General features: G+C 38.8%; 1 protein-coding gene across 9 annotated transcripts in view; it reads right to left on the bottom strand.

Moving 5' to 3' along the window:
- The window catches only part of LOC130918470 (two pore channel protein 2-like), a 109,255-nt gene that overhangs the window by 17,687 nt on the left and 71,156 nt on the right, over nt 1-20,412 (bottom strand). For 7 of the 9 annotated variants that reach the window (XR_009063769.1, XM_057840192.1, XM_057840209.1 and 4 more), the window contains 2 exons: nt 16,159-16,208; nt 12,318-12,417 (listed from right to left, as the gene is read on the bottom strand). The exons of the other annotated variants lie outside the window; for them this stretch is intronic. Coding sequence is in view for 6 of the 7 variants with exons in the window: in XM_057840192.1 (XP_057696175.1) it covers nt 12,318-12,417; nt 16,159-16,208 (150 nt within the window). In the remaining variant the exon portion in view is untranslated. The remainder of the gene's footprint in view (nt 1-12,317; nt 12,418-16,158; nt 16,209-20,412) is intronic. 9 annotated transcript variants of the gene reach the window in all.

Raw genomic sequence — 20,412 nt, 5'->3', positions numbered from 1 at the left:
ATATCCTGTAAATCAATTCAGTTCAATTCAATTTTATTTGTATAGCCCTAAATCACAACAAGGTTGTCTCAAAGGGCTTTGCAGAGGCAATATGATACACAGTCAGAAACAGCAAATGAAGTAAACAAAGATGAATAAATAAAGTTCAAGTCCTGGGCATCCCCCATCCTTGGACCCTCCATGTCGGCAAGGAAAAACTCAAAAAACTCCAAGCTCTTTGGGAGAAAATGAGAAACCTTGGGGAGTACCACAGTCAGGAGGGATCCACTCCCAGGACGGTTAGACAGGATGCACCAGGACTGCTAATGGAAATTAGCAGACTGGGTTACAGTCTGTAAAGATGCAGTAGAGTAAAGGAACAAGAAGAGGTCCATCTCGCCAGATGAGACGGGGGTGGCAACGAGGTCGTCCATCCAGCCAGGGGTCCGAATAGTCAGGAGGTTGCAGCTGAAAAATAGCCCCTCCCCAAATGGGAGACTAGTTCACTAGATATTAACATTGGAAAATAGAAATAAAGTAAGACAAGTGGTAGGTAAAGTGAGAAAAAGGAGCTAGAACTCAGTGGCTGTACTTCCCCCGGCATTATAGCTTCTGGTGCAGTTTAGACTAACTGTGAGTCTAATCCAACTTCAACTAGCCTCACCATAAGCTTTGTCAAATAGGAACGTTTTTAATTCTAATTCTTTTAATTTTCTTAAATGTGCAGACCGGCTCGGCTCCTTTAATATTAGCTGGAAGCTGATTCCATAAAACAGGGGCTTGGTGGCTAAAGGCTCTAGCTCCGATAGTACTTTTAGAAACCCTGGGAACTACCAGTAGGCCTTTATTCTGAGAGCGGAGTGTTCTGTTGGGGCAGTATGGAACCAGAGCATCGGTGAGATAAGATGTCCCCAACCCATTAATGGTCTTAAATGTAAGAAGGAGGATTTTAAATTTAATTCTAAACTCGACTGTAAGCCAATGAAGGGCCTGGAGCACAGGGGTGATGTGCTCTCTTCTATTAGGTTCTGTTAAAAGTCTTGCTGCTGCGTTTTGGACTAGCTGAAGACCTGTTAGAGAACTTTTAGGACAAGCTGCAAGTAGGGAGTTACAGTAATCCAATATAGATGTAACGAACGCGTGAATTAATTTTTCTGCATCGTTTTTACATAAAATATTTCTAATTTTGGCTATGTTGCGCAGGTGAAAAAAGGCCGTTCTGCAGGTTTGTTTAATATGAGCTTTAAACGATAAGTCTGGGTCAATTACAACTCCTAGGTTTTTAACTGTGGTGCTGGAGGCTACACTTACATTGTCCAGAGTGACTATCTGGGCAGTTAAAGAGTCTCTCACACTTTTCGGGCCTATTATAAGGGCTCCTGTCTTTTCAGGGTTAAGTAGAAGATGGTTAGTGCTCATCCAGGTATTTATATCTTGGACGCAGGTGCTTAGTTTATCCACTTGCCTGATCTGCTAAGGTTTGACTGATAAATACAGTTGTGTGTCGTCAGCGTAACAATGAAAGTTAATGCTATGTTTTCTGATGATATTTCCTAGAGGAAGCATACACAGCGTAAACAAGATGGGCCCGAGGACCGATCCTTGCGGCACACCATAACTAACTCTAGAGTGCGTTGATGATTGCTGGTTTACATTGACAAACTGGTACCTATTAGATAAATATGATTTAAAAAAGCAGAGGGCTGCTCCTCTAACGCCTATGTCACATTCTCTGCAATAAGATATTATGGTCGATTGTGTCAAAGGCTGCACTCAGGTCCAACAGAACCAGGATCGAGACTAATCCAACGTCAGCGGCTAGTAACAAGTCGTTAGTTACTTTGACTAATGCAGTTTCAGTGCTATGATGAGCTCGAAAGCCAGACTGGAAATGTTCAAATAACCTATTGTCCTGTAGGTGCTGACAGAGTTGTTTAATTACCACTCTTTCAAGGACTTTGGAGAGAAAGGGTAGATTAGAGATAGGTCTATAATTGGCCAGGATGTCAGGATCAAGAGTAGGTTTTGTCAAAAGCGGTTTAATAACTGCATATTTAAAGGACTGAGGCACGTGGCCAGTAACTAATGAGGTATTTATTATATTTTAGGGCTGCAGCTATCGAACATTTTCGTAATCGTGTAATCGACTGAAAATTCTATCGATTAATCGAGTAATCGGATAAAACCTTTTTTTTAGGTAAAGAGCAATTATAAATATACATGAGAAAAAAAAAATTTAATCCAAGATTGAACCATTTTCAGTCAATCAATGTCTTTATTTTCGATGTACATTGTTGAAAACAACCAACAATTGCATCTCAGCTGTGACTAGGAAAAAAATTCACTGCTTTCACTCAAAAAACTTCTAGATCTTATTAAAAAAAAACAACAACAACATATTTCTTACCTAAAAATGTAAGTACGCTTGATAACACACATCACTTGAAAGCTATGTGTTTTCCCCACGTGTTATAATTGAATTTCTATTTTTGTCAAGCTATTTTTAAGTTCTAGTTAAGTTTTAAGTTAGTCTAAACTGTAAGTACTGATACGATTTTGAGTTTTTGCAGTGTTCAAAATAAATGGTAATGTACGATACCTGCTGTATTGGAGCACATTAGGGACCAGTGCTACTTGGTGTTTTATTCAGCAATGACTACTAAGCTAAAACTGACAGTTAGCTTTATTATGTTTTAATTTTACACCCTCATCACTCTACAGCGCTGTGTTTTTACAGATTAAATAAAGCCTGTATGTAAGACATGTTAGCCACGCATCGACAGTGGTCATTATCAATAGAAACCTAGCCCTCCGAAGGGTTAACGTTACGTGTGGGAGTGACAGTAACGTTATATATCTTAGCGCTGAGAAGTCTACTGCCTAAAGATGACGGCTGTTTACTAACGCTGCCCAGACGCAGCCGAGTGTCATTTCGCATCTAGTTCTAAATGCATGCGATATCTTTGAGACGCATCGGACACTACCTGCTACAACACTTGCATCACGCGGGCGTAGTTTTTAGCAACGTCGGTGTCGTTTGTAGAGCGGCTGTCGGCTGCATTAAAATTTTTTTTTTTTTTTTTCTTCTTCGTCTACGCACGTGACGTAAGCGCGTTGTCCCGCATTAAAAGTAGTCCGGGCAAAACGTGATGCTGAGAGCTGGCAAAATTAAACGATTCCTCGAGGTGAATAAAATTACTCGGATCAGTTTTTAAACTCGAGTTACTCGAGTTGCTTGAGTATTCGTTTCAGCTCTATTATATTTAGGATAATATCAATAGTTAGAGAGTTAGTTAGAGTCTCTTTAAGAAGTTTGGTTGGGATCGGGTCTAGGAGGCACGTTGATGGTTTGGAGGACATTATAATTGCAATTACATCGGTTTGGTCTACAGTGGTAAAGTTATTTAATATTTTAGAGGGGTTTATAGGAGATTCTGAATTTTCAGTCTGCACTTTATCAGACCTAAAAGTTGGAAGTAATTCATTTATTGTATTTCTTATAGTTGAGATTTTATTGTTAAAAATTTTTAGGGAGTCATCACAGCTAAGGGTGGTTGGGATATAAGGTTCTATTGAGCTGTGACCGTTTGTCAGCCTTGCTACAGTGCTGACCAGAAGCCTAGGATTAGAGTTTTTCCGATCATGTTTTTTTGCTCCCGATCCGATCCCGATCGTTTTAGTTTGAGTATCTGCCGATCCCGGAATTTCCCGATCCGATTGCTTTTTTTTTTTGTTCACGATTCAATTCCAATCATTCCCGATAATTTTTCCCGATCATAAACATTTTGGCAATGTATTAAGAAAAAAATGAATAAAACGAATTACGAATAAACGAATATATACATTCAACATACAGTACATAAGTACTGTATTTGTTTATTATGACAATAAATCCTCAAGATGGCATATACATTATTAACATTCATTCTGTGAGAGGGATCCGCGGATAGAAAGACTTGTGACTTTGTATATTGTGACTAAATATTGCCAACTAGTGTATTTGTTGAGCTTGCAGTAAATGATACTGTAGCCATGCCCAAATGCATGATGGGAAGTGGAACCATGACTGTGCGTAGTGCTACCAATTGATGTACAGTGGGATCTCCCATCAGTGGGATTTCCCAATGGGAAAACTCATTGGCAGTGTATCAAATACTTGTTCTCCCCACTGTATCTTCTCTGCGCGGGAAATAACATAAGGTGTTAAGAAAAAGATCAATTGCTACCTTGCTTCCCCACATTGCTTCCCATGATATTTCTAATTGTAGGGAGAGGGATTGTAAGGCTTTAGCCAATTAAAAAAAGGCTCCAAAGGCTGCCAAAATTAATTTTACTCATTTTACGGTGCCTTTAAGCTCTCTATGTTGGTAAAACTGCGCCATTACAGATTGAGCGCGACAATGTGTGAGTGGGTCGTGCAGCGCATGCATTATTGCGTTAAATATTTTAACATAATAAATTTTTTTAAAAATTAATTACTGCCGTTATCGGGATAAATTTGATAACCCTACCTTAAGCCTAAACTAAAGACTCTGGATGAGTGTAACATATTACATGTATGTCTGTAACGTTAAATACAATTAGAAAACGATTTAATTAAAAAATAAATATATATTAAAAAAGGCATGGCCGATATTTTTTTGCCGATTCCGATACTTTGAAAATGACGTAATCGGACCCGATCGGGATGCCGATCGATCGGCACATCTCTACCTAGGATTATTCTTGTTTTCAACTGTTAAGGATGAGTAATATCTGGTTTTAGTCATACGCAAGGTTTATAGGTCACGAAACTGTGTTTCCAGGCGGAGAGAGTGTGCTCTGTGTTAGAACGGCGCCAAAGTCTTTCTAATTTACGTGCCGATTGTTTGAGAGAGCGTGTTTCAGTGTTATACCAGGGAGAAGCTCGTCTCGGTTTGACAAACTTTAATTTGGGGGGAGCGACTACATCGAGAGCAGTTCGTAGAGTAAACATGACACTATCAACAAACTCGTCATTCACAGCAAGGCCAGACATTATTCCTTCATAATCTGATGACATGGAGGCAAATATTGGCTAAATTATCTGTTTATACTCTGAAACAGAGCGATCACATAATGTCCTTTTCATCAGAGTTTTAGTCACTAGTGAAGGATTATCTTGAAGTACAAACTGAAAGGTAATTAGAAAATGATCAGACAGTACGGGGTTGTGGGGATGGACACTAAAATCGCTAATCTCCGTACCGTAAATTAAAATCAGGTCCTGGGTGTGCTTGTGACCATGAGTTGGTTTATTTACATTTTGAATGAAGCCAGTCCCATCTAGTAGGTCATTAAAAGCCTTACCAAGAGAGTCACCGTCATCATCAACATGTATATTCAAACCCCCTACAATTATAATTCTATCCCAGCTTAGCAAAATACTGGATAAAAAGTCAGAGAATTCTAACAAAAACTGTGAGTAGGGACCAGGGGGACGCTAAACCACTATGAAAAGAACAGGAACTGTAAAAAGGTAGAGAGACTGAAAAAATGACATTTTGCTGCTCTCTTCGTCACATTTTCCTAATTTTGAGTAATTCCCCTCAATGGGCAGAATAGTAAAACAGATGAAACCATTCTTCTGCCGATGTCATCCTCCTGTTGGGGACACTAGACACCTATAAAGGTAGGCGTGGCTAACCGGCAGATTAAAAGACTAATATCTCGTCATCTGCGCTTTGCCAAATTGTTGTATATTGTCAAATCGTTTCAAAATATGATTCTAATTCACATAATAATGCTATTTAAGACTTTTTTTCCCCCTGTCGTACGCACTTTAAGGAAGACTGCAAATCCCATGAAGACTAGTGTACAGTGCTGTAAAATTCTGATCATACTCCTATGTGATACATTAAAACTGTTCAGTTCAATCGGACACTCAGATCTTCATTCTCCATGTCAAGCAGCTGAACAGGACAGGTTAAAAAAAAAAATACAAAATAGAATAAAATTCTGCTCTCCCGGTCGTCTACAGATGGATTGAACGACATTTCTGTTTCCAGCGGCTTTGAGAAGGATGAATAGTAATTAGAGTTATGAATCCTGATATGGCGAAACAATAACATATGATGATGTTGAGCGTAAGAAACGTTTGATTGCTTACCATATTTCCCCTACCAGCACGCCATCCAGTCGTCCAAACTCGTCAGGAGGGGGCGAGGTTGCGGGTAACGCCAGTGAGTGAAAGCAGGGTCAATGCTTATTCTTGAGTGTCATTTTATCCTGGTAGCCTCCCTTTTTTTTTTGTCTCCTCGGACAAAATCTTTTTATGTCTTTTGTTGCTCTGCCATCTTTGCAGAACTTGCGCAACTTCCGTCTTTATAATGACAGGGGGAAGTGACGTATGCCGTAAAGAAGTTAACACATTTGTAGTTTCTTCCTCAAAGTTTATTAGTGCTGGTGAAAGCGATACAGACCCCCTCAAGATATAAAAGATGCATCATTCAACTACTTGTCAGACGACATATCATCATAAATGTTATGGAAATATTTTATAATGGTTGAAAAGTTACCTAGTGTTGCTTTAACAATACCATCAGATAATAATCAATAAAGACAAATCTGCAAAATATGTTCACAATGACTACGAACGGTAACTTGCAATGTACCAAAGAAATTTTGAAGGCCTTCAAGAGTAATTTTCAGCAATGGTCAAATCAGTCGCCTGACGCGAACACAAGGGCGTAGGTTTGCATAGGGACGGTAGTGACATAAGACTACCAACTTTTCAGGATGCTCAAATTGTCCCAACACTGACATGAACATGAACGTGAACTGACATGACAAATGACAGCATCAGAATTTGGTTCGAGTCTTGGGGTAGTCTAGTACAGTGTCTTTCAACCGGTGTGCCGCTGCATACTAGGTTGCCGTGATTGTCACGTGTGCTGCAAGAAATGATCCAACATTGCATTTTTCAATTTTTTTACGTCATCGGGCGGAGTTGCGGAAGGAAGGAAGGTAGGACTAGGTAGTAGGTTTCAGTTGTGTGCAAATGAATGAGGTATTGCTCATGTCGCATTCAAGAACTGCTCTGATTTCTAGCCACCTTGCTGTCCGCGACAATGTGGACCCCAGCACGTCTACTGTACATCCTTGGATTAGACTCGTCAAGTGTCGATATACATGAAAGCGTCCTTTCCATATGTGACGACCGTCAGTACTCCCCTTGTGTTTTATTCCAACACATTCTCGAGGACAGCAAGGTGGCCGATGACTAGAAATCCGAGCAATTCGTTAACACAAGCAACTCTCCAACAGTTGCTTGATACACCAGACTCACCGCTGTTCCAGCGATTGAGTCTGGCGACCGTACGACGGATCAAAAATTCCCAGGGCGGACCAAGCCGCAGCAAACTGAGAGCGGAGTGGACCAATCAGCGACAGGCGGACGTGCCCTTGATAAAGCAACAAGAAACTCTAGTGTGAGGTAATAAATATACAAGGAGAGCGGAGAACGGAGAAGTTTATTCAACATGGCTAGCGCAAGACACACTGTTGGTTTTAGCGACTCGATATGTTTTTGGTATGGCTGTCAAACGATTAAAATTTTTAATCAAGTTAATCACAGCTTAAAAATTAATTAATCGTAATTAATCACAATTCAAACTATCTCTAAAATATGCCATATTTTTCTGTAAATTATTGTTGGAATGGAAAGATAGACACAAGACGAATATATACATACAACATACTGTACATGAGTACTGTATTTGTTTATTTTAACAATAAATCCACAAATGGCATTATTAACATTCTTTTTATTAAAGGGATCCACGGATAGAAAGACTTGTAGTTCTTAAAAGATAAATGTTATAGTTACAAGTTACTGTAATTTTATATTAAAACGCCCTCTTAATGTTTTCGTTTTAATAAAATTCTTAATAGTTAATATAATAATAATAAGAATAAAAATAACAATAATAAGAATAGAGTGACCAAAGTCTGAGTAAGTTTTATGTGTATTTTGCATAGCTATTTTGATTGGGAATGCCAGTTCACTTTACATTGTTGTTTAACTGTGTGAGAATAGGGCCTCATTACTACAGACTGAAGTGCTTTTCTTTTTGTGAACATTATTATTATTTTTTTTGAGTGATAGGAATATTATTTTCGTTGTGTTTTCACTAAATGATACTTATGTTTGTTGTGAAGGAGTTGCCGAAGCTTATGCCAATAAACGGCGTGGTCCAATGAACACCTGTGTCCACTCGCCTTTATAACATATACATATACTGTATATCTGTACATATCTTACCCAAAATACAACAAGAGACACATAATTGCCACTAAAAGAAAGAAAACTTACAGAAATATGTGTGGAGCACAAATAGCACAATGCAACAGCATAAATGTCTCACAACTACTAATTCTCCCACTATTAGAAGGACCAACATTAGTATGGAACGGTGCTGCCCCCAAGCGGCCGGTGGCATTCTCTTCACTCTTAATGTGCATAAACTGTGTCATTGTAATCTGTTTGAGGCAATGCGTGAGCGGGTCATTCAGTGCATGCGTTAATTGCGTCAAATATTTTAAAGTGATTAATTTAAAAAATTAATTACCGCTTGTTAACGCGATAAATTTGACAGCCCTAGTTTTTGGTCATTTAAAACAATTTACCGCCGATTGGAATATCTTCTCGGCTCTCCCGTTTGCCATCTGTGTTGTTGTGGAGACGACTTCCAACACGCAAGAGTGACGTTGCTCAATAAGAACACATCATGCAAATAAACAAATCTGATTGCACGGATGATGTCGTTCTGGCTCGAGAGGCCAATAAGGCGATGGGTCACAGACTCTTAAACAGATCTTAAACGTCATCTCCAAATGAAACACCCGTCGCTTCAAAACAAGTCGATGGACTATTTTATCTTTGTGAAAACACAGAGAAACAGGCAACTTTTTTGAGAAAAACGAAAAAGGTAAATAAAAAGCCATCAAAGTCAGTTACCTTTTTGCTGAACTTGTTGCTAAATTCAAAAAGTCCCACACTGCGGCAGAGAAATTATCACTACCTGCATGCAAAGTACCGTAATTTCCCGAATATAAGGCGCACCCGTGTATAATGCGCACCCCAAATTTACTTGTAAAATCTAGGGAAAATTATTGTACCCGTTTATAACGTGCACCAATAAATAGAAGAATACAAGAAAACAGCTCGTGTACAGATACAGAGATGTCATTTTACTGACTGGTGAAACACAGCACAAGCATAGCACATTGGTAGTTCAAAACATTACCGTAAACTGACAATATTTACGGTAATAATATGATTTGACAATTTCTCCAACTTACCAGAATCTAGGAGAAAACAAAACGGATGTGACTTTTCTTTTAAAGGCTGGTGTATAACTTGCTCGTTTCCTCATGATGAATAAATGTTTCTTCCATGGATTGATACGGTAAAATGAAAGTCAGAACGTAAGTCGGAAATCCGTGAGAGCTCATCACTGTCAACACGACAGTAACCAAAGGAACTATTGTAATTTGGGTTTGAGTTTCACGAGGGACCGATATAGTTGACGGACACAGGAAGTGTGTGTCCTTACATTTGTTATGGTCCGAATTGCGGAGCTGCAATAAACGTCGACTCAAATGAGTTCAAGAAACTAAATTCTGTGCTTTATGAAGAGTGAAAAAAGCAGAATTTAACACAGACGAAATCATTCGGCCGATTAGAGTGAAGTATTACCGAAACAAAATGGTGACGTCACGTACCGTAATGGTCGGCAACGGGTCGCCGCATACGTTTCTTCAACACAACGTGGCCGTGTCAATGAAAAAAAATCGGTTTATATATATATATATGTAATACATATATATTTCTGTCTCCATCCATGTACCCGTTTATAATGCGCACCATGAGTTTACAAGTTGATTTTGGGGGAAAAAAGTGCGCGTTATATTCGGGAAATTACGGTAATTGTCAGCGAGATGCTTTGCCCTGATGCGGTTAAAGACATTGCAGACAAGTCCCCCTGTCTGAAAAGTCTGAGCTTTTCAAGCCTAACTGCGATTAAAAAATAAAAAATAAAAAAACAGAGACAAAGAGCTGTTGAAGAAGAGCTTCGTGTGCGTCTTTCTTCAATTCCAGCCAGGATATCGGCTTTGTGTTCATTTAAACAGGCCCAAGTCACACCGAGTTAGAAAAAATATTGAGAAATTATTGGATAATTAAATATACTGTACAGGAAGTAATTTTGGCACATTTTTGGTTTGTGGTGTGCAGCGACATTTTTTCCTATGTAAAAATGTGTCGTGACTCAGAAAAAGTTGAAAAACACTGGTCTAGTTTGCCTCAGATGTAGATAGGTCCTTGAATATCTCAGATTTTTATTTATTTATTTTTTTTCCCCCAAATCACTTTTTTATTACAATCCTTTAGTTTGAGTCTAGGGGTGCTCCAGTGTCCCCTAGAAGTGGAACCACTCTTGGATAGCTCCCCGTTTTTTTAATCATGAAACTAGCACTCTGAAGCCACGGTGTTGCATTACACATGAAAGTTAGTATAGGGTCAATACAGATTTCTTTTGCATTGATCATTTAGCCGATCAATAATTAGGTTCATACTTGTGAGAAATGTAGACCTGACCCCAGTGTTGTTTTCGGCAGCCCTTTTAATTTTCGTCTTAGTCTTAGTCTTTTGGATGACAATACAGGGGTACCTCGACATAAGATCGCTTTGACACAGGATCTTTTCGACTTCCGACATAAAATTTGACTGGCCATTTGTTTCTACATCCGACGACATGCTCGAAATACGACGACATGACAGCACCACAGTACCGCACGGTTGACTTTCTTGTGAGAGAAATCAACACAGGTTTCAAAAAGGTTGATACAGGTGGTGAAACAAGGGAAAAAGGTGACGCTTACCATTGAAATGAAATATGAGCGTGGGGTGCGCATCCGTGAACTGACTGAACAATACATCTCCACGGTCCCCCTCCGACCACCGTTCGCCAGTCTTTATAAGTTAATTTGACAATTATTACTGTGGTTACATCGCCATAGAAATCGCTAGCTTTGTCAGGTTTTTATCATTTATTTCACAATTTATTCAACACAAAACGCCTGCTGTCCGCCGCAATTGATGGTGTACTCAAGAAAACCTTGAAAGCGACTTACAAACAAGGTCCTGGAACGAATTAACTTCGTATGTAGATTTACTACTGTATTTTTTTTTAGTTTTAATCCTATTTTAGTCATCTCAAAATGTGTTTGTCTTCGTCTAGTTTTTGTTGATGAAAATTCAAGACTCGTCTAGTTTAATAAAAAAAAAATTCGTCTGTAAAATGTGAAAAAAAATAATCATACCCACCAGGACGCCACGAACTGTATGTAAAAAAAGACAGTCTGAGAGTTAAAGAGGACGCTCACCGTTAGCAATAGCCTGATGCTAACGCGAACATTAATGCTATGCTAACGCTATGAGTAACATGTAGTGTGTGATGATCACTCAGCACAGAGAGTTTAAGAGGTCGCTTGCCGTTAACTATAACCTGATGCTAACGCGAACGTGAATGTTATGCTAACGCTAGCACAGACCTTTAAAGGCTAAAGCAACATGGCATAATTTCTCTTCTTGCCAAGAAAAGAAGACTATTCTTAGCGTGTGTATCTCAAAACAGGCAATGGGGAGACTGGAGAAGACTCTAACGGGTGAATTGGGGGAGCGCAGCACGTCACATGAGTGACATAACCAGACAACCATTGTGAACATGCGACAAAAACTATGGCGCATTTTTGTCTTGTCCTCGTCCCATCAGACGAAAACTGGCATTCGTGTCGTTATGTTTTAGTCTCCCAAGACACGTTTTTGGCTCATTATCTTCTCGTCAACGTCGTGAAAAAATTGTTTGTCGACGAAATATTTTCATTATAGTCACCGTTGACGAAAACAACACTGCCTGACCCCTGTTCAATAATCTGTTTGGTCTTATTATTGTCCCGTCCCCAGCAAACAATTGTGATGCTGTTATAGCATTCCTACCAATGTTGAGAACAAACCAACGCCCTTGCCCGAGTGAGCACGCTTTTCACTTGCTTGAGTCAAAACAAAACGGAAAATGCCCAAAATATCATTGAAGACAAATTCTGCACTTGGAGCACATCTTTTTTTTATAATTTCAAATCTACTGCAGTGTGAGAGTTGAAATTGTGTCAATGTCCAACTTGTGTTATTTAAAAACCTGACTATAGCACTGAAGAACTTTAAACTGCCCCTTTGTGCTCTACAAATGAACTTGCCTTGACTTGCCGAATGTGCTGCCAGACACATACTGTACTCATTGTAAACAACTCCTACCTACCTTAATATCCGGAATGATGCGCAGGAAGCGGAAGACAATCAGCATGTTAACAAAACGAACCATTTCCCATAGAGAGAATGTTCCCTGAGAGGACTGCTTCCTGTAGTGACATGTACAGAAATATGTCATTAACTTTTCTCGTATTTACCGATCGACTGTTTGTATTCCTCTAACACACTTAATATAATCAATCAGGGAATGGTATCTTTTCTCGTTTTTACTGTTTGGATTACTCTAACACACCCAATATAAAATAAATAGCATTTATACAATAGTTTAAGGAAAACAAGCAGAATATATTTGCCATTGGGCATAAGAGATACATGGCGCCTTCTTATCACGGGAGCCCAACTTGTACGTTATGCAACTGACTGGGCAGGATTGAAGCTAACGAGGTAAGACAGAAGCCCACGTCTGCACCACCAACTCCGGCAATCAGTTCCCCCGGAAAGTCCAGAACAAATGGCGGCATGTCCTGTCCCAACACAAGGAACACCAGAGAAGGCCCGATATCCAACTGATAACACGACTGATAAGACTCCAAGAGCCCCTTTGACACTGAGGTGGCAAAATCCACAACCCTCGTTGCCCTGACAACAGTTACTCCCGAATCCTCCTGTCCAATCCACAAACAGACAATAATCCTAAACAACGCCCAAGCACACCCTTCTTCTGCCCACAGCCCGCCCCGCCTTGTGTTGACTTGTCATATGGTGACCCTGAATCCTCGCCTGGGTCCCTCTGTGCTGTATGATTGCTGTCGACTCAGAATAAATTGTAAACTTGTGTTTCGAAGCCTTTTCCAGCTTTCAAAATGGAGTCAGTACAAGGGGTTAAGACTAAGGTGAACGCGCAGAGTTTGGTCTTTTGGCCGAGTTTCGCTGGCCCGGGTCGTTGGAGCTGCATAAGGGCGGGTCCGGCGGTTCGGCTGGCGTGATTCCGGCAATCTGGCTAAGAGGTCAGATTCCTCCACACAATACGTGTCCTACAACTGACTGACATTCAGGGTGCAGTCTGCCTGTACATGGTTGCCTGAGGACCCAGCAACCTGTGACTCTGAATAGGATAAGCTGTGTAAAGACTGGACAGATATTTTGTGTCAACTTTTATGTTAGAGGAGCATTATGTAAGATTTGCACTTAAGTTATTCAATAAATAGTCCCAATATTTCAATAGATATTGAAGAAACACGTTCTATGGAAATACTTCTAACATGGTTCTCAATGGTAAAGCCGAGACCTTCCCGATACTCAGCCTGTTTTAGTTCTCATTGTTTTGATTCCGTGTTTACAACAGATGTCTTGCCCTCCACCATCAGCCAATTACAAGATCAGTTCTTTGTCTTTGTCCAGGTTGCCAACCGCTCTGAAGGCTACATACTGTAAATAAAGGTTGCTACCATGTTCACAGTTAGAATTAACGATGCCGCGCAACAACAGCGCAATAGAATTTCGTTCCGAATGTCAAATGAGTCATGAAAATTTTTGAAAACAAAACAAGGATGTGCATTGGAGATGCTTTTAAACAGTGGAGACAAATGATGAGGAAAAAATTGACGACGCACGCCAAAGTCTTCTCCTTCAAATGTGATATACTTTTGAAGTTTCATTTATTACTTTCCTGCATTGTAAAATGACAACAGGAATATGAAAAAAGTTGGCATGTTGGTGCTAACATTGTGTATCATCCAAGTCCATTGACCAGGGCAAAGTTAGCGTGTTTAAGCCTGTTGGTCGGTAATTTAAATCAAAATGGATGGAGGAAAAAAAATCATCTTTGTGGATGCTATCAATTACAGATGTGACCGAAATTGGCTGAAAATAGCTAAAATTGCATTTTTAGGTTAACACCAAATAGTCTGAAGGACCGCAGTCCTCTTGTGATGACGGAATCAAAATACGGCGAGAAGCAATGTTGCTTGTCGTCCTGCGTCACATCGAGTACAGTGCATTTGTGTCCCTGTGTGAGTAGTTTGGAGTTTAATCAAGCGAGCAGTATAAAAATAAAGTAGTATTCACATGCAGCCATGTCCATTTGCTGCGGTTTAGTGGTTCACTACAATAATTTTATGGCTTCCTCTTTTTGTCACATTTTTTCCACGACTTCCACACCCCCTCTGCCAGTCGCAGTTTAATCCGGCCGAAACCGACTTCACTCGGCTTCATTACCGCTAGGACTCGGCCCGCTAGCCTGGCTCTTGATGGATTCTACTTGCTGTATAAGAAAACAAAGAATCTTTTTTTTAAGGAGTACGAGAGATTGTAATAGCTTGTAAAGAGCTTACTAGTTTCGGCGAGAACGGAATAGTTTTTATTGTTGTTGTGAACAACAGTTCCACACAAAAATACATTGAGGTCTTATTTAGTTTAGCAACTGGATTTTGTCCCAAAACGTCTAAGAAAGCACATTTATCAAGGTTTCATCAGCTGTGAAGCCAACTGAACAGAATGCTACCACAATGCCGGCACTATAGGACGTGGTCAGAGTTTGCCACAAAATGTGCACCCTCCCAAGGCATTTCAATTTGTACCTTTCAAAAAAAATTTCTTGAGCCTCGGGGGTCGTTTCGAAGATCATTTTGGAAGATGTTCACGTAATTGTGAGAAGGGACCATATTAAATTCCCGCAGTGCAGCCAAACTGTCCAGCTTGCGTTTGGTACTTAAAGTTAAAGATGATTGACAGGTTTGTAGCTTTGATCTTGCCCGAGAAGCTTGGTAGCTCTACAATCAAACGTGCAAATCTAGAAATCATTGGTAAACTTGCATACCGTATTTTTGGGACTATACGTTTTTTTCATAGTTTGGCTGAGGGTGCGACATACTCTGGAACGACTTATGTGCGAAATTATTAACACATTATTTTATCATTTCACATGTTATTTCAGTGTTTTGGAGTGACACTGATGGTTTGGTAAACTTGTTAGCATGTTCTTTATGCTTGGTTATCTGAATAACTCCTAATAGCTATGTTACGTTAAAATACAGGCCACGTTCGCATTTGGTTGTCCATGCATCATGTTAGTTGAGAAAAGCACTTTAGTTCTGTCGTGATGACGTAAACATGCAGTTTGGATCTCGGCTCATTGTACTGTATATTTGGTGTTAATATGGTAAACTGACATAGGAAATATGGTTGAGATGCTTGATTTAGGTAGAGTCGTTTGAATGGGGCAAAGATTGCGCGTTTACACATGCGCCTATGTTTGTCTGTAATCGACATGGATGGAGGAATAAAATAGTCTTTGCGGATGCCATCTGTGCATTACAAAATGAAATATTTTCCATTGTGCTGATATGTTGTTGAGAAACGTACTGTCGACCTCCTCTCACCATGTTTTGCACCAATTTAACCTCAATGCAAAAATGAAAAAGGTATTTTGATTACCTGGTCATGGTCAAAGTTTGTGCTAGGGCTTTTTGCTGTTGATTCTTTTGTTTGAATTGTTTTTTTGTCTTTCGTTTGGTAGCATTTCTAAAGAGACTGCGAGCGAACCATGGTAAGCAAATCTGGTCCAATAACTACATTCTCTTATAATTTAACATAAAAATAAATAAATAAATAATACAATTTGGAACAAAAATGCCAATAATATCAGTGGGGTAGGTAAAAAAAAAACTCACATTAATATTTGCGATTACTGAACCGCAAACACTTGCAGGTCAAACTAAAATATTGCCTTTGAGCAACTAGCGCAGGAGGTGCAGCACTAATTATACCTCCCTTTTCACTCTAAAGTGCCTCCATACCTGCCTGCAAGTGTGATGGGTTAATATTCAACACACCATTCCCGTAATGGGCTTAGAATCAATTTAATAAATGAAAAATGACATGAAACTTACACATTTGAATAAGGAAGTCGGTAGGTAACATAAATAGTTATCTGCAGGACCTAATGGTGGAAGAAACAAATGTTCAGTGATAAACATGACAAAACAGTCAAAACAAAGCAAGCATGATTTACTTTTTACATGATTTCACTTAATTGTGTGTTCACGTACACAGATTATGCGAGCACAAGTAGTGGGCATGCTCCAGTTTTGCGCTTTAGATAACTCTTGACAGTTTACACCATGAAAAGCATGGAAGAGCACTGCAAGCAACAAATAAATGTTTGAATGATTACGTATTTTCCGCACTATACGGCGCATTGGAATATAAGGCTTCAATGAATGACCTATTTTAAAACTGTTTTCAACTATAGCGGGGCACCTCTTTATTAGGCGCAGCATAGACTTTAAAACTCTTACGTCCATATTGATGAAGAATTCGGGGATTTAAGCATTTTTTCACTAAGCAATATACTTCGACATATTTACGTAAAATAAACGCTAAATGAACAGTTTCTTTGCTTTTAACCAAGAATCGAGATTGTTTTACGTCCATATCTATGAAGAATTTGGGGATTTAAGCATTTATTCACTAGAATTATCAACCGAATAGCTCTGTTCACGTCAGGCGGCCGCTTGCCTCATTCGCTAACAGAGTAGCATTGTACTTCGACATATTTACGTAAAATAAACGCTAACTGCAGTTTCTTTGCTTTTAACCAAAAATCGAGACTGTTTTACGTCCATATCTATGAAGAATTTGGGGATTTAAGCATTTATTCACAAGAATTCACAAGAATTTTCAACCGAAAAGCTCTGTTTACGTCAGGCGGCCACTAGCCTCATTCACTACAATTATATAACTTACAACTGTATAATGACAATAAAGAGCTATTCTATACTATGTTGTTACTGCATATAGAATGAATTAATAATCTATTTATAAATTATTTATAATTTTTAATTATTTATAATTGATTCCGCATGTTTTCCTCAAGTATTAAGTTTCTAATGTGAAAATTGAGTGATTTATTGGCTCTTCAAAAAAATTTAAGTTGCTATTTTGGGCAAAAACTAACATGTTAAATATTGCTATTGATCCTGAAAATATTGATGATTAACTCTGCATTTGGTGATTTTTGTGTATCTAGTGTAATATCTGAGAATTTTATAGCCATTTAAGTTTTGTTATATAAAAAATAATTAATCGGGATTTTACAAGGGAACGACTTTGAATTTTTTTTTGTACTGCTGCTCATGGAGACTCATATGGCTAAGGTAGGTGCCTGTTTTGGTTTTAGGTCGGTAGCAGATTTGGTTTTGAAAATATTTTAACTTAAAAGTTTTTGAAAATAGGCCCCTTATGGATCGGCCCTGCGCCCCGTGTTATGTCAATATATTATGAAGTCTATGGGCGCAGTAGTTGTAGTTGTTGGGGTTGCATTATGCAGCCACGAGATGAAGCTGGGTTAAAGGGAACCTCAAAGACTCTAATAAGCCACAATTGTTCTCTTTTACTAAAATATATCATTAGCAACACATAAAATATTGCCATTGATTTAAAAATCTATAATGTTTAGGACATGTTTTATGCGCAAAATGGACGCCAAGGGTTAGTTTATCACTCACTCGATGAACACTACCAGTCTCCTGCAATTCCTTCTACGTGACGAGACGTCCAACACATGCGCACATCGGTTAATAAAAGTGGCGAGTACTTACAATTTGTGTTTTTATTGAGTCTTTTATTACCTTACATGTGTTTCCCTCTCATACTTTTAAGCATTGTGTATTGTTGCAGTAGCTTTAAAGCAGATTGTTGATCTCTTGACCACATTAGTCACATAGCGTATTTAAACCACCCTCATTTCATATTACTAAGTATTTTCTTAAGGCATCTTTAGAATGTTCTGTCTGTATGCATCTAAACAAAACAAGCTGAAACCGCACGGTAGTACCTTGGGTGTCAAATTCGCTTCTTGTAGACGTTTTGCCTGTGTAGCGCATTTTGGCAGAACACAATTTCATCCTCTCATCTCCTCTCATCACGTCTTTCCTGTTCATTTTGCCTCTGCTGCTCGTTTTGTGGAATATCGACAGTGCTGTCACGCTCATTAATGTTCATCTCGGGTTCAAATTGAAAGGCTTGAACAGATGAAATGAAGGGCTGCAGCTATCGAATATTTTAGTCATCGAGTAATTGACTGAAAATTCTATCGATTAATCGAGTAATCGGATAAAACAAATATATTTTTAGGTGAAGAGCAATTATAAATATACATGAGAAAACAAGACATTTCATCTAATCTTGAACCATTTTCAGTCAATCAATGTCTTTATTTTCGATGTACAGTATATTGTTGAAAACAGCCAACAATTGCATCTCAGATGTAACGAGAATAAAAAAAAAAAAAACATTCACTGCTTTCACTCAAAAAACTTTTAGATCTTATTAATATATTACCTAAAAATGTAATTACGCTTGATAACACACATCACTTAAAAGTTAGGATTTTTTCCCACGTGTTTCAATTGAATTTCGTGTTTCAATTGAATTTCTATTTGTGTCAAGCCATTTTTAAGTTCTAGTTGAGTTTTAAGTTAGTCTAAACTGTAAGTCCTGGTAGGATTTTGAGTTTTTGCAGTGTTCAAAATAAATGTATGATACAGGCTGTATTGGAGCACATTAGAGACCAGTGCTACTTGGTGTTTTATCCAGCAATGACTACTGAGCTAAAATTGATAGTTAGCATGATTAAGTTTTTATTTTACACCCTCATCACTCCACAATGCTATGTTATGTTAAAGCCTGTATGTAAGACACGTTAGCCACGCATCGACAGTGGTCATAATTAATAGAAACCTAGCCCTCCGCAGGGCTAACGTTACGTGAGCTAGTAGTGACAGTAACATTAATCTTATTTATTAGCGCTTGGCGCTCTTTATTAGCGCTTAGCGCTCTACTGCTTTAAGATGGCGGCTGTTTACTAACGCTGCTCAGACGCGGCCAAGTCTGTCGTTTCTCATCTAGTTCAACATACATGTGATCTCTATGAGACGCATCCTGCTACCAACGTAGCATCGTGCGGGTTAGTATTTAACAACGTCGGCGTCGTTCGTAGCGGCTTTCGGCTGCAGTATTTTTTTTTTTTTTCCCTTCTTCCTCTCCGCAGGTGACATCAGTGCGTTGTCCCGCATTAAAAGTAGTCCGAGCAAAACGTGATGCTTAGAGCTGTCAAAATAAACGATTACTCGAGGTGAATAAAATTACTCGGATCAGTTTTTAAACTCGAGTTACTCGAGTTGCTCGAGTATTCATTTCAGCTCTAATGAAATGTTTATGTCGCTAGCCATACTGTGGAAGCCCTGCGACATCAGCAACAATAGCGACCTGTTAGTTAAGCAAATTTTTTACAAATTGTATAAAACGAAAACATCAAAAGGGGTTAAAATATCAAATTATTTTAACTCATAATAACATTTACTTTTAAAGGGATCACGGATAAAAAGACTTGTAGTTCTTAAAAGCTCATGTCATTACAAGTTATTATAATTTGATATTGAAACCCCTCTTGATTTTAACCAATTTGTAAAATTATTTTAATGTAACGTATTTTAACGTCGCAGGCCGGTGACGTCATAGGGCCACGCTGCCAAAATTCTACCTGTCCTCTTTAATTATGTCCGGTAGTGATTTAAGTACGCCACATGGTGTCAATGGCGAGTTTTACATTAATTAGGGATCAAGCCAATGATTGCGTTTTTCCATTGACTGACGCTGTAGTTTCTTTAATCCACAGTGGGAGAGACAAAGGGGAGCAACTCTTTCACAACACACATAAGTATCATATAGTGAAAATAGTTCAAAACTAATACTAAAAAAATGTCACCAAGAAGAAAAGTGCTTCAATCTGTATTACGGCCCTATTCTCACACAGTTAACACAACAATGCAAAGAGAACTGGCATTCACAATCAAAATAGATGCACAAAATACACATAAAACTTACTCAGACTTTGGTCGAACTATATTTAAACATTTTAGCAACTCCTTTAGCTAAACAAATACACTAGATGGCTATATTTAGTCACAGGAATCTTGTGAAGACAACACTCAAATGAACGTGAATCACAGTAGACCCAGTCTAAAGAAAAAAAAACAACAACAAAAAAAAACGTAGCTACGGCGTCAGTCAAGGGACAAAACGCACTCATTGGCTTGATGTCTTATTAATGTATAACTCGCCATCGACACCTCATGGTGTAT

Source organism: Corythoichthys intestinalis, chromosome 1 (assembly GCF_030265065.1).
Source record: "Corythoichthys intestinalis isolate RoL2023-P3 chromosome 1, ASM3026506v1, whole genome shotgun sequence".
Taxonomy (NCBI): Eukaryota; Metazoa; Chordata; class Actinopteri; order Syngnathiformes; family Syngnathidae; genus Corythoichthys; species Corythoichthys intestinalis.
Note: the sequence above shows the minus strand (reverse complement) of the source record. Positions and strands in the feature narration are given on the sequence as shown.